The 15,325-nt window shown below is 48.5% G+C and overlaps 1 protein-coding gene across 2 annotated transcripts in view; it reads left to right on the plus strand.

Annotated features, from left to right (window-relative positions):
• PRKX (protein kinase cAMP-dependent X-linked catalytic subunit) overlaps positions 1-15,325 on the plus strand; it is an 84,624-nt gene that overhangs the window by 40,866 nt on the left and 28,433 nt on the right. For both annotated transcript variants that reach the window (XM_060003063.1, XM_060003062.1), the window contains exon 3: positions 8,548-8,811. In XM_060003063.1, coding sequence (XP_059859046.1) covers positions 8,548-8,811 — 264 coding nt within the window. The remainder of the gene's footprint in view (positions 1-8,547; positions 8,812-15,325) is intronic.

Here is a 15,325-nt window from a genome sequence, read left to right on the forward strand (position 1 = left end):
ATATGTTAACCCCAAACCCCTAGTTTTTAAGCCCTCCCCCCGCTTCCCCTTGGGTGACCGTAAGTTTGTTTTCTGTGTCAGTGAGTCTACTGCTGTTGTGTAAGTAAGTTCGTTTGTATCATATTTTAGATTCCGCATCTAAGTGACATCATATGGCATGTGTCTTTCTCTTTCTGGCTCACTTCGCTCATTATGATAATCTCTAGGTCCATCCATGCTTCTGTGTCTGTGAGTCTGTTTCTGTTTTGTACGTAGATGCAGTCCTGTTACTTGTTAGGTTTCACATGGGAGTGATACTGTATAACGTTTGTCTTTCTCTGTCTGACTGACCTCACGTAGCGTGATCATCTCCAGGTCCATCCATGCCGCTGCAGGCTGCATTGTTTCATTCTTTTTCATGGCTCAGTGGTATTCCACTGTGTATACACGCACCACGTCTTCTTTATCCAGTCCTCTGCCGATGGACACTTCTGTTGCTTCCATGTCTTGGCTGTAGTGACTACTGCTGCTGTGCACACAGGGGTGCATGGATCTTTTCGAGTTAGAGTTTTCATCTTTTCCAGACCTGCCCTTTCCTCTTGTAAGTCACATCTCCAAAGTCCGTCCACCTTTGTTCATCTGGGTCCCCTCTCTTTCTTCTCAGTCACCTCCCCAGGGCTTATCCACTCTTGATTGGAGACGGGGGCTTCTTTCTGACATGAAAACCCAACTGTCATCCTTTGTTTTCCAGTCCCGTCACTGACTTTCCTTCCTGCCGTCAACAAAATGCAGACTCCCTACGGTGCATCCACAGCTCTAGGGTTTGACGGGTGCCTCAGTTTCCAACTTCCCTGTATGTCTGTCCCCAGCCTCCTTCGACCACAGATACACCTGGGCAACCCTTCCCATCTTGCTGGGACACACACCCCCTTCTGTGTTCGGTGTTTAGAGCTGGTTCCCCTGCTTCCCACAAGGCTCATGACAGGCCAAACGGGAGATGCCCTTTCCAGTGTGTCCAAGATAGGACATTGCCAGGTTTGAAGTGGGTCCTTTGGTTTTTTTTAAGATTTCTTTTTTTTTTTTTTTGATGTGGACCATTTTTTAAGTCGTTACTGAATTTGTGACAATATTACTTCTGCTTTATGTGTTTTGGTGTTTCGGCTGTGAGGCATGTGGGATCTTAGTTTCCCCGACCAGGGCTCGAACCCACACCCCCTGCACTGGAAGGCGAAGTCTCAACCACTGGACCACCAGGGAAGTCCCCGAAGTGGGTCCTTGTCCAGATGTATCCACTAAACAGAGAAAATCAGTGGGTGGTGAGGTCAATAAAGACGGGCGATCATGAGTTACTGGAGATGCTGCTTGGTGATGCTAACCGTGGGTCCCACGCCTTTTAGATCCACTACATGCGTGCTTTTCTCGTAGCGACGTGATAAACCTTGCTTTTGGCCCTCGAACTTCTATTTTTTTTATAGACTTGGTCCTGCAGTTGATGAGAATGACGGGATGAACAGATTAGCTCCTGCAGTTCATCCCGCTTCTGATTCTCTAAACTCAAGAGTTGAATTCCTCTGTGGTCACGTGGACTGCCTCCTGTCAGCCACAAGCACCAAGCAATGACTGTAACTGTTCTTGGAATCGTGATGTCAGGAACTGTTTGAATATTCGTTTACTTCCAATCGTTAATAATACCCAACTCTTTACAACTTCTTTCCATACAAGAAACCTCTTAACTGGTGGAGCTTTGAAGCAAAGATGTATCGGAGGAATTTCTTTTCTTCCTTTTGATAATGTATCTGATTTTCGTGATTTGGAGGAGGAAAGTGGCGTCAGGGCCCTCAGGACTTTTGTTTGTTTTATAGCCGTAAGTTCTATTCGTTATGGGGGCCTTTATTTGAAAAGTATTGCTTCTTAAGCAAGCTGATGACGGATCACTTCTGCGTGTGATCTACAAAGGCAAAAATGACTTACCCGCTTAATATACGGTGGCTTTCGTAGGTATGGCGGTTGGTTGAAGGTTTGTTTGATTTCATTAGATATTTGTGGAACGAACATCTTCATCCAGCTTGGTCGGTCGGTATAGTTCTCCCCACTCGATCCCTTGTTTGTGACATTTGAGATTGTGATACGGTGATTTACCCTAGGAAATATTTATTTGGTCTTCTTCTCAGTTCCTGGCACAGAGTTCCTAAAACCCTTGCAATTTCCTAAGTGTCGAGAGCCATAAAGGTGTCTTGGAAAGCCCCCGGGTCACCTGTGGCTGGGGGCTGGTTATAGGGGAACCAACCCTTAGAGGGTTGGAACTGTCAGTCCCACCCTGACCTTGGGAAGCGGAGGGGGGCTGGAGGTTGAGTTCACTTCCCAGTGGCCAGTGAGTTCATCAGACCTACGTAATGAAGCCTCTATAAAACCCCAAGAAGGTAGGGTTCAGAGAGCTTCCGTGTCGGTGAACATGTAGAGATTTGGGGAGAGTGCAGCCTGCCCCCTCCCCAAATCTCACCCTCTGCATTGGTCCCATCTGGCTGTTCCTGAGTTAGCTCCTCTTATAATAAACAGGCGATCTAGCGCGTAAACGTTCCTGACTTCTGTGAGCCGTTCTAGCAGATGAAACCCAAGGAGAGGTCGTGGCAACCTTCCACCTGCAGCCGGTCGGTCAGAAGCACAGGTGGCCCCCTGGACTTGCCGTTGGGGTCTTGTGGGACTGAGCCCTTACCCCGTGGGGTCTGATGCTACCTCTGGGTGCATAGTACCAGAACTGAGTTGAATTCTAGGACACCCAGCTGGTATCCGAGAAGGGCTTGACGTGTGAGGAATTGGGAGCCGGATAACAGACACTTCACCCTCAGTTGCTTCCTGTGTCGGTCGACCTACCCGTGGATGAAACTGCAGTTCCCCGGGAGCCCAGGGGACGGAAAGAGAGACTGTGACCCCGGCCTCCTTCCCGAATCACCTGGTGTCCAGCCACGCTATTTTTGGGGACTGACGCACTCCACCTACTTGCTCAACCCTGAAAGTCGTCTCATTCCTCGCTCCTAACCCCATCTGGGTTCTGTCCTCACCTCCCCACGTTGTTCATTATCTGATGCTCCTGAGACTTGAGATGAGTTTGCCTTGGAACCTTGTGATCCATTGTTTGCCGGAGCTGGGAATACGTCAGGGCAGCTTCTTAGCCTGGTAGTGGGTCTGTGGGAGCAGTTACAGAAGTTACGCAAAGAGTGAGTTGCCTAGCAGCTCACTGATGCCCTCCAGGTGCGTGTGTGTGTGTGTGTGTGTGCGTGCGTGCGTGCATTGGAGCAGCAGAGAGATAGGCTTATATATATATTTCTCCTACCTTTTCAACCCAATTCACAGCCGTAGAAAATGGTCGTGCCCTTGCTTAGATATTATTGACTGTTTCACGTCTTCTTAAGGGCTCAGTTCGGCCCCGAAATCCCAGAATACCAGGCCTTCCCAGATGAGTGCTAGCTAGATTGGCCATCCGCCCTGCCCCAGAGAAATTCAGCAAGTCACCAGTTTACGTAGAGGTTCGGTGTACAAGTTCACCAGTCAGGTGTCAGGATCCTACAACAGCGGTCCCCAAGCTTTTTGGCCCCGGGGGCCGGTTTTGTGGAAGACAGTTTTTCCACGCAAGGTGTGTGTCTATGGTGGGCTTCAGGTGGTAATGAGAGCGGTGGGGGGGCGGGGCGGAACGGCGGCTCATTGCCTGCTGTGCGACCCGGTTCCTAACTGGACGCGGACCAGTACCGTGGCCTGGGGGTTGGGGACCCCTGCCCTAGAACACATCTCCCCGTCAGAACCGCAAAGCCCTTGCTGGGTTCTAAGCTCGCCCGCAAAACACAGCGAGGCTGTCATGCGTTTGGGGTACCGTGCGCTTCTATGCAAGCGTCACGGCACGGAACGTCCTTGCCATACACGTAGGTATGTGGACCGGAGAAGGAGGGCGGGCGGCCCAAAGATAACGACTCATCTCGATTTTAAATGATGGAAGGAGGATGGGCGTCTGCTCAGACGATTTCTCCAGAAAGCCATGTCGGGGAGGAAGACATTTTCCTTATCCTTCCAGGCTCTTCTGGCTGGTCTGAGAATGAAATGGACGTGAGACAGATGAACAGGAGAAAGTCACACGAAAGTTGAATCCCCTGGACACACGGGAGAGACCCAGGAAAACGGAGTCACTCACAAACATGGTCCAAACCCTCATCTTAAATGCTATCATCTTCAGCTAAAGACAAAAGAGCCTGTTGGGGTAGTGGCTTGGGACTTCAAAGGGGAGGAAGGCCGTCGACATGGAGACGGAAAAGAAAAAGTTGGTAGACAAGTGTTTGCTGAGCCTGCAGAGACAATGGGACACGGAGTGGACCCTGATCTCCAGGCCCTGCTGTTTCCCCACCACGGGTGGCCCATATCACGGGCAGACATCTCTGGTGAGGATAGGGGTCCCAGGAACAGCTCCTCCGTCTAAATTCTTTTAGGCTATTAGCGAGAAGGTCAAAGTTTCTCTTTTGAGTCTTTGATTGTTTTCAGGTCGAAATAATCCGCATGCCAAAGAGATACTTTGCGGGGGGAGCAAAGTTGTGTTCCACTCCAGTAGCAATAGCCACAACCCACAACCCCAAAGCACTCTTCCTGCGTCCTGTGTTCCCTCAAGTTTCAACACTGCAAATCTCGAGCCTTTGAGCTGTCAGATGTGAGAAGGGGAACAGGCCAGAGATGCACGGCTATATGGAACTGGGGGAAAAGCAACGCCTAGACGGGGCTGCCACTGTGCTTCTTACAGACAGGACCCCGGGCCGTCTCTCACTCTGAGAGACAGAAATCAACGGGGAACACCGAGAAAGAATGGCATGTATGGCAACCCTATCGGAGGGTAGCCGTCATCCCCCAACCGCACCCGTCGTGCAAAGAGTCTGCACGTGGAAACGCGCATGTAGAGAAACCCTTTCGTAACGCGTGGCCCATATTGTGCAAAGACATAAAAACCGTAGTGCTTAACGAAAAAGCCATTCATTTGAACATCAGAAGAGTATGTTGTCCTTTTTTCTTTTTAAAAGGCTTCCCTTGGGCATAGAAAAGTTTTTCACATCCACAACGGGGGGCGTTTTTCCTCTCTGCAGCCCATCTTTTTTTTTTTTTTTTTTTTTTCAAATTTGACCGCACGCACCGCAAGGCTTACGGGGATCTTAGTTCCCCAACCAGGAATTGAATCCGTGCCCTCGGCAGTGAAAGCACCAAGTCCTGACCACTGGGCCGCCCGGGAAGTCCCCCATCTTTTTGTTTATTGCATAAACTTACACCTTCCTGACCACTGCCGCACTCGGTTATTGCTTCGTGATTTTCCTTCCAGCTAGTTTTTGGGTCATTGCAAACTATCTCCTCCAGTGCTTTGTGTATATATCGATACGGTTGATTACAGGCAGATCTCAGAGATAACGGTGGGTTCCGTTCCAGAGCAAGGAGTAAAGTAAATATCCAGAGTAAAGTAAATATCGCCGTAAAGCGAGTCACACGAAGCTTTTGGTTTCCCAGCGCATCTGAAAGTTACGTTTACGCTGGACTGTAGTCTGTTAAGTGTGCAGTACCATTATGTCTAAAGAAAAGCAATGTGGGTGCCACAGTGAAAAACACTTTATTGGTTAAAATTGCTCACCAACCTCGGAGCCTTTCGTGACTTGCTTTTTTGCAATAGAAACACCCCAAATCACAGATCGCCACGATAACGAAAAGGTTTGAAGTATCGCGAGAATTACCAAAAGGGGACCCAGACACACAAAGTGAGCAAATGCTGTTCCAAAAATGGTGCCCGTAGAGTTGCTTGCAAAACAGGGTTGTGACAGACCTTCCATTTGTTACAAATGCGGTGTGTGCAAAGCACACTGAAACGAGGTGTGCCTGTATTTTTCTTTATTTTATTGGAACAGCCCCTCCCAGCAGCCAGGACCATCTGGTGCGTGGTGCCCTGCGCATCCTCACCCAAGGACGCCGGCTCCTCCGAGCATCCTTTGTTTTCATGGAAGCCCAGAGGGACGCAGCCCTTTGGGACCAGCCTTGGAGGGGAGCACAGTGTCCTGAGCAGAGAAGATGCCCGGCCCAGGGGTTCGGGGATCAGGCACCGCTGGCACGGTAGTCTCGCGTTGCTTCACATCGTCGTCTGTGTGTCCCGATCCTGCGGGGGGACCTTTATATGCTTGTGCGTGAGTCACACGTCTGTGTCCTAAATCCGCTCAGAAACAGAGCCCTTACTTCCAACGAGCGTTTCTCTTTTTTTCTACATCTTTTTTTTTTTTTACATCTTTATTGGAGTACAGTTGCTTTACAGTGGTGTATGAGTTTCTGCTGTATCTCAGAGTGAATCAGCCATACGTAGCCACATCTCCTTTACAGGCAAACTTTCTTCTCCATCCGTGCTTATCTCCCCAGGATGTAGTTGTTGCTTTTCCTCTTTGCCGTGACCTCTAAAATTCATTCAGGACTCTGTCTCTTCTCACATCTGTATTCTTCTTTTCTCCTCAGTTTCTCGCTGCTGCCTTTTCTCCCGTGAACAGAGCCAATCAGCGCCTTTCTAAAGGGGATGCGTCTCTTCTGACTCTCTGGGGACGTCTCCTACCCGTCGTTGCTTAGAAATCTCTTGCTTTGGGCTTTTGTTAATGGCCGCCTTTCCCAGCAGGTGTCTGGGAGGCCATCATGAATGGACTGGAAATTTGCAGTCTTGATGACGACCCTGGGGCCACTGAACCAGGTGTGATCCCTGAGGTGTGCCCACCCCGTGTGAGTCTGCTCGGGCTGTGAGACAAGCGCCCCAGATGGCACGGCTGTAGCAGCAGAGTTATTGGCGCATGTTTGGGGAGGTTGCAAGTCTGAGGTCAGGATGTCGGCCTTGTGGGTGCCCTTTGAGACCGTGGAGACGGCCGTCTCCTCCCTGTGTCCTCCCAGGGTCGTCCCTCTGTGTGTGTCTGTGTCCTGATCTCCTCTTCTTATAGGGCCACCTGTTCTATGGGATCAGGGCCCACCCTAGTGACCTCATTTACCTTCATCCCCTCTTTAAAGACCGTATTTCCTAATCGAATCACCTCCTGAGGTCCTGGGGTGAGGACTTAACATATGAATTTGGGGGTTGGGGACACAGTTCAGCCCATAACAAGCCTTTCACCAGTTTATCGTCAGAAGTTGGTATTTACTCTTGGCCGTTCTGAGATCTTTGCACGTCGACAGGATAGCCATCCCTTAGCGTTGTGTCTCCCCGTATCCTAACATCTGCGTGCACCTGAATCTTAACGTCTGCCTATACGTGTCCAAACGTGTGTCTGTACACGTAACGTTAACATCATCTGTGCCACATCTTAGCACATCGATTGGGTACCTGTACCCATAACATGGATCTCTGCCAAACCTTAACATGTGTCCACACACATATCTCGACATCTGTTCACCTATACGAGTATCTTAACATCCACCTAGAGATCGATCTTAACGTGTATTTATACACATAACGTGACATCTGTCTATGCCATGTCTTAACATGTATCTGTACCAATAACATCGCTCTCTACCAAATCTTAGCATCGCCGCACACACAAATGTGGGCATCGGTCCATCTGTATGAGTATCTTAACATCTACCTAGGGATGTATCTTTTCTTACAAAATAATCATCTGCTTATGTGTTGGTTTTTCTGTTCTAATACCTATAGACATATCTTAACATCGATCTCTACCAAATCGTTTTTTTTGTTTTGTTTTGTTTTTTTTTGCAGTACGCGGGCGTCTCACTGTTGTGGCCTCTCCCGTTGCGGAGCACAGGCTCCGGACGCGCAGGCTCAGCGGCCATGGCTCACGGGCCCAGCCGCTCCACGGCACGTGGGATCTTCCCGGACCGGGGCACGAACCCGTGTCCCCTGCATCGGCAGGTGGACTCCCAACCACTGCGCCACCAGGGAAGCCCTCTACCAAATCTTAACATCTGTCTACACATGTCTTGCATCTGTCCATGTATATGAGTATCCTAACATGGACCTAGAGATATATTGTTTTTTTTAAAGATTTAATTGAAGTATAGTTGATATACATACAATGTCGTGTTAATTTCTGCTGCACAGCAAAGTTATTCCCTTATACGTATATATGCATTCTTTATCATATTCTTTTCCATATGGTTTATCGCAGGAGAGTGAATACAGTTCCCTGTGCTCTACAGTAGGACCTTGTTGTTTATCCATTCTCTATATAATAGTTGGCGTCTGCTCACCCCAAACTCCCACTCCATCCCTCCCCCACCCCCTCCCCCTTGGCAACCACCAGTCTGTTCTCTGTGTCTGTGAGTCTGTTTCTGTTTTGTAGATAAGTTCATTTGTGTCTCGTTTTAGATTCCACATAGAAGTGATATCATATGGTATTTGTCTTTCTCTGTCTGACTTACTTCACTTCGTATGATCATGTCTTACCGAGAGATATATCTTAACATGACCTGTTCATGGAACACGACCTCCGTCTAAGTGCCATCCCAGCATCCGTCCGTCCCTGTCCCTTCCTGTCCCTCCGAGGCGCAGCCCTCACTCCCGCTCTGGTCCCGCAGGTTCTGGACGGGGCACGATGACCGCTTCCTGTACATGCTGATGGAGTTCGTGCCGGGTGGTGAGCTCTTCAGCTACCTGCGCAACCAGGGCCGCTTCTCCAGCTCCACCGGGCTCTTCTACGCCGCGGAGATCGTCTGTGCCATTGAGTACCTGCACTCCAAGGAGATCGTCTACAGGGACCTCAAGCCGGAAAACATCCTGCTGGATAGAGACGGTCACATCAAGCTCACTGACTTCGGGTTCGCCAAGAAACTGGTGGACAAGTACGTGAGCGTTTCCCCCGTTTTCCCATCTTCCCGCCCCCTGCCTCTGGCAGCGTGCTCTGCGTCCTCTGCGCTGTGACCTCCTTTTTCTTTAGATTCCACACAGAAGTGACATCGTATGGTATTTGTCTCTCTCTGTCTGACTCACTTCACTCAGTATGACAATCTCCAGGTCCATGCATGGTGCTGCAGATGGCATGATTTCATTCATTTTGATGGCTGTGTAATATTCCATTGTGTATATATGTGTGTGTGTGTGTATGTATATATATATATATATATATATATATATATATATATATACACCCCACATCTTTATCCATTCCTCTGTCGATGGACACTTAGGTTGCTTCCATGTCTTGGCTATTGTAAATAGTGCTGCAATGAACATTGGGGTGCATGTATCTTTTCGAATTAGAGTTTTCTCCAGATATATACCCAGGAGTGGGATTGCTGGATCACATGGTAGCTCTATTTTTAGTTTTTTGAGGACCCTCCATCCTGTTCTCCATAGTGGCTGCACCAGTTTACATTCCCAACAACAGTGGACGTGCTTTCCCTTTTCTCCACACCGTCACCAACTCATATTACGGCTTGTCTTTCTTTTTTTATTTTTATTTTTTGTGGTACACAGGCCTCTCACTGCTGTGGCCTCTTCCATTGCGGAGCACAGGCTCTGGACGCGCAGGCTCAGCGACCATGGCTCACGGGCCCAGCCGCTCCGCGGCACATGGGATCCTCCCGGACTGGGGCACGAACCCGTGTCCCCTGCGTCGGCAGGTGGACTCTCAACCACTGTGCCACCAGGGAAGCCCAGTTATCTATTTTATACATAGTATCAATAGTGTATATATGTCAATCCCAATCTCCCAATTCATCCCACCACCCCTCCTTCCCCCTTGGTATCCATACATTTGTTCTCTACGTCTGTGTCTCTATTTCTGCTTTGCAGGTAAGTTCATCTGTACCATTTTTCTAGGTTCCACATATATGCATTAATATACGATGTTTGTTTTCCTGACTTTCTTCACTCTGTATGAGTCTCTAGGTCCATCCATGTCTCTACAAATGACCCAGTTTCGTTCTAGGCTGCTGTTAAGTGCAATCTGATTTTCCCCTATAGGATTTCATCTATTTCATGGCTGAGAATAAAATGGGATGGTTTTACGTAGAAGAGTGTGAGGACTTTATATAGTTTTAAAAATTGGTTTATGGCATTGGTGCTGCCCCCTATTGGTAACGTGTGGTATATAGTCCACCTGCTAGTTTTTTGGGGTTTTTTTAATCATGTTATTTGGAAGCCCTGATTCAAACAACCAACCAATAAAGTGTTTCACAAATTCACTCGGTGATAAGTTTGGCCAACCGTCATCATTTTACAGCTGAGAAATCTGAGGCCCTGAGAGGTAAGGTAGTTTGCGTGTATCCCCACAATTGCCAAGTGGTAGTACCTTATGGCTTCCAGGTTAAATTTGTTTCCCTTACCAAGAGCCTCTGTTCACGGAAGCACCTCAGAGGGGCAGTTAGGAATGAAGAGTGGATATGGGGACCCCTTGCCTCTGCTGGACCCCTGTGTCTGCCGCTCTCCAGCTGGAGAGATTGAGTACGTTGTATGTTGTCATCACCCCGTGTGCCTTGGTTTTGCTCGTCTGTGTAATGAGAATTGTTCCTACCCTGCAGGGTGATTGGTAACAATGGATGGGTCTGCTCGATGGAAAGTATTTCCTAAGAACGGTTCCTCTCATGTAGTAAGCATTGAGTAGACTGTAGGTGCTTCTGACTTCATCATGCCCACCCTCACATCATCATCACCACCACCATCGCCACCACTGTCATCACCATCATCATCCCATAGATATCACCTTCATCACCATCACCACCGTCATCATCACCCTCATTATCACCATCATTATCACCATCATTATCACTATCATTATCACCATTATCATCATCACCACTATCATCATCATCACCACCATCTCCATCATTGTCATCTCCATAATTATCACCTCCATCACCACCATCACCATCACCTTCATGATCACCACCATTGCTCTGGACTGAACTTGTGTTCCTCCAAAATTCATGTCTTGAAGCTCCAACCCCCACTGTGTGGCTGTATTTGGAGATCATGTTGTTAAGAAGTAATTAAGGTCAAATGAGGTCATGACAGTGGGGTCCTAATCCCATAGGATTGGTGACCTTATGAGAAATGTATTTCTCCCAGTTCTGGAAGTCCATGGTCAGGATGCTGGCTGATTTGGTTCCCGGTGAGGCCTCTTCCTGGCTGGTAGACGGCCTCCTTCTAATACAGTAGAGAGATCTCTCTCTCTTCCTCTTCTTTTAAGGACACGAGTCATTGGATTAGCCCCAGTCTTAACCTGATTACATCTGCAAGACCCTATCTCCAAATACATTCACAGGTACCAGAGTCTAGGACTTTTGGGGGGGAACACAATTCAACTCAGTGGGGATGCCATGGAAGGCAGTGGGGGAGTCGGAACACATGAGCAGTTGGACGTCTGTTTTACAGAGCATACTTGGATAACGGTCTCCCACCCCCAGTTGTGGTGGACCTGATAACAGTGAGAAAACTGAGAACGGCGGGTGTCACTTTGCCCTCTCTTCAAGAGCCAGTGAGCAGAAACGATAAGACCAGGGGCATCGATAATTCACAGCCTGGACCGGCACACTCTCCCAGTAACATCCCCCACTGTCTGTCTTGTCGTAACACATTTACTGCAGTCTGGAGCTCTTTCTAGCAATTTGTGACTCTCTACATCCGAGAAGCATGGGGGCTTTTTGCAGGAAGCTTTTTTAAGTATAAAGAGAATTCTCTTAAAAGGAGAAGAGTGCTTCCACCTTGCACAGTAATCGTCTGCTATGCACCTGGGTGTACACATGTTTGTTAGAGTCCCTGCTTTCAGTTCTTTGGGGGCCTTAACCAAGGACTGAAGTTTCTGGGACTTACGGAAATTCTCTTTAACTTTTTAGGGAACTGCAGTACTGTTTGAAATCTAAGGCTTTAAGGACGTTTACTGCAGTCTGAAGCTCTTTCTAGCAGTTTATGCCTCTCTACATCCAAGAAGCCTGGGGGCTTTTTGGAGAAAGCTTTTCCTTGAATGAGGGGGTCAGGCTACCTGAGTTTACTGAGAAACTGGAAAGTCCAACAGCCTTTTCCACCTGTGCCCCATACCCCAGGATGAAGCCAGGGAGAGACTCACCTTTCCACATGTAAGCGGAGACACCACGCCTAACACAGATACAATTATCTGCACCCACCTGCACCTGGTGAGGACATCAGCTAAGCGCCAGGCTTCCAGCTAGATTCAGGCCACCGTGGATGTGCCCCACCTGGGAACACAGCATTCACGGGCCAGTACCTGGATCTCTCAGCAGAATTAATGAATTTCATGAGCCAGAGCGACGAGGGTTGACTTTGAGTTGACTCAGCTGGGTGTGGCGGGAAGAAAGATGCTCCTAAGCTTAAGTCTTGGGGACAAGAAACTCCTAACTGGACCGCCAGGCGGTTCTGTGCACCCTGACGGGTTGCCACTTGAAAAAGCCCAGCAGGTAGTGTGAGCCCCTTCCCGCTCGACTCCATGTGGGAAGAACCCACGTCTCCCATCTCCTTTCGTTCCTTGAACTTACGGCCACCTTCTGCACCCAAATTCCTGGCTGGTTACCAGACCATACAATTTCTATCTGCACCAACGTAACGTGACCTTCCATTCCTTCCATAGGATTTGAAAGTGGAATGGTACTTCATATCACAGGGGGTTCTAGGGAAATGGGAAAGAGTCTGTCGTGTGAAAAAAGAATCAGAGATTGGGAATGGAGAGGTGTCATGGAGAAGGGAAGCAGGGACCCAAGAGCACCTTTGGGTGGGTTCCTGGAGAGAGCTGAACACTCCCGCCCAAGACCCCCAACACTCCAGTGGACCTGGGGAGGGCTCGGACCAGATGCACTGCTTACACAGCAGGGTCAGCGTGAGCTCGATGATGGGCAGAGAAACAGAGAGAGTGGACAAACGTATCAGTGAGCAGACACTGTTACTTTCTTTACATTAAACCTGCAAGATAGGGGTTTCTTCTATCAGTGCTTCATCATTGCATCTCTTGTTGGAGGAGTTCTTTGCAAAGGGTATTTTCTCCCTCCTAAGATGCCGTTCCTTTCTCCCTGTCTACAGACAAGTGCCAGACACAACGGCAACACTAGGCAACCCGGGCACACGTGGTCTGGACCTGGGCTGCAGCCCAGAGTTTTTAAGTGGCTGCCCCAGAGACATGCTCCTTGGCAGAAGCGTGCCAGCTGGACGTGGCTCCCACACAGCTCTGTCTGGACTTACTGGTCCCGGATCCTTTCCAAACCCGCCCTTGGTCCAGCTTCTGCCGACGTCCTGGCTACCTTACCTTGACTCTGGGTATCAGACACCTGTTCCTGGATCTCCCGCCCACGGGGACACCCTCCTTTCTTAGCCTCTTCTGTCTCTGCACTTTATAAAATTTTAATTGTGGCAAAATACAGATAGCATCCAAGATACCACCTTAACCAATTTTAAGCGTAAAATTCAGCGTATGAGTTACATTCAGTACGTGGTACAGCCATCCCCAACCATCCATTTCCAGAACTCCTTTCTTCTTGCAGAACTGAAACTCTGTCCCCGTTAAAACGTGCCAGCTCCCCTACTTCCTCACCCTCAGCCCCTGGACCCACCATCTGCTTTCTGTCTCTGTGAATATGACTCCTCTAGGGGCCTCATGTAAGCGGAATCATTAGGTAGTTTTCCTTTTCACTGAGCATAATGTCTTCAGGGTTGGTTCTTCCATGTTGTAGCAGGTGTCAGAGTCCCCTTCCTTTTCAAGGCCGAATAATACTCCATAGTCTGGATATATTCCTTTTTGTTTATTCATCCGTGAGGGACACTGGGGTTGCTTCTCCCTTTTGGCTGTCGTGAACAGTGCTGTAATGAACACACGTGTGCAGATCTCTCTTCAAGACCCTGCTTTCATGTCCCGTGGGTATCTGCCCAGGAGTGGGATTGCTGGATCGTAACGGTGGTTCTATTTTTAGTTTTTTGAGGCCCCTCCACAGTGGCCGCACCATTTTACATTCCCACCTACAGTGCAGGGGGGCTCCCTTCTCTCCACATCCCGTCACCACTTGTTCTCTGTTTTTTCGATGGTAGCCATCTGCATGGGTGACGGTGAAGTGGTCGCCTCTGCACTTTCGACTCTTTCCTCTCGCCGAGCCCAGGGCAAAGTCACAAGGAGAACCTGAAGTTCTTCCTCATGGAAACCCCATCGCATCCCCTTTCTGAGCTGTAGCTCCTTGTCTACGTGACATGATGTCATCTCTCCAAGCCTGAGGGGGCAGCTGGGTGGTCAGCCTCTTTAAAGAGATAGACATGGACATCATTATGACAATTTTCTGGACCTCCAAAGCTGTGTTTCCAAATGTTTTGTTTCCCTGGCCATCATTTAGCTTGTAGCCCGTCACGTAGCACAAGTTATAATACCCAGTGTGGAGTGTGAAAACCCCAGGTGCTTTAGAAGCAGAGGTGAACTGGGTGAGGGCTGATGTGATGTGGCCCACATGGGGTGGGCGTTTGGCTTCTGAGACCGCCATAACAAAGCACCACAAACGAAGGGGCTTAACCCAACCATGTTACAGCCTCACACTTCTGGGGGCCAGCGTAGGAAATCAAGGTGTTGCCAGGGCAGTGTTCCTTGCAAAGGCTCTAGAAAACCATCTGTTCTGTGCCCCTCTCCTAGCTTTTGGTAGCCTCACGTGTTTCTTGGCTTGTAGATAAAGAAGCTAGGAGATGTGTATAAAATGGAATATTATTCGGCCATTAAAAAGAAGGAAATCTTGCCATTTGGGACAACATGGTTGGACCTTGGGGGCGTTAAAGTGAGATAAGTCAGCCACAGAAGGACGCATACTGTGGCATCTCGCTTAACGTGTAGAATCTAAAAAAGCTGAATTGGAGATCCCACTCCTGGGCATATGTCCAGAAAAGACGAAAACGCTAATTTGAGAAGATACATGTGCCCCTGTGTTACTAGCAGCACTATTTACAGTAGCCAAGACATGGAAGCAACCTCAGTGTCCATTGACAGATGAATGGGTAAAGAAGATGGGGTACATGTATACAATGGAATATTACTCAGCCATGAAAAAGAATGAAATAATGCCATTTGCAGCAACATGAGTGGAACTAGAGATTATCATACTAAGCAAAGTAAGACAGAGAAAGACAGATGTCATGATATCAGTTATATGTGGAATCTAAATAAATAATACAAATGATCTTATTTACAAAACAGAAACGGACTCACAGACTTAGAAAACAAACTTATGATTACCAAAGGGGAAAGGGTGGGGGAGGGATAAATTAGGAGTTTGGGATTAACAGATACACACTACTGTATATAAAATAGATAAACAACAAGGACCTCCTGCAGAGCACAGGGAACTATATCCCATATCCTATGATAAACCATAATGGAAA

The sequence above is a fragment of the Delphinus delphis genome, chromosome X, assembly GCF_949987515.2.
Source record: "Delphinus delphis chromosome X, mDelDel1.2, whole genome shotgun sequence".
NCBI classification, from domain to species: domain Eukaryota; kingdom Metazoa; phylum Chordata; class Mammalia; order Artiodactyla; family Delphinidae; genus Delphinus; species Delphinus delphis.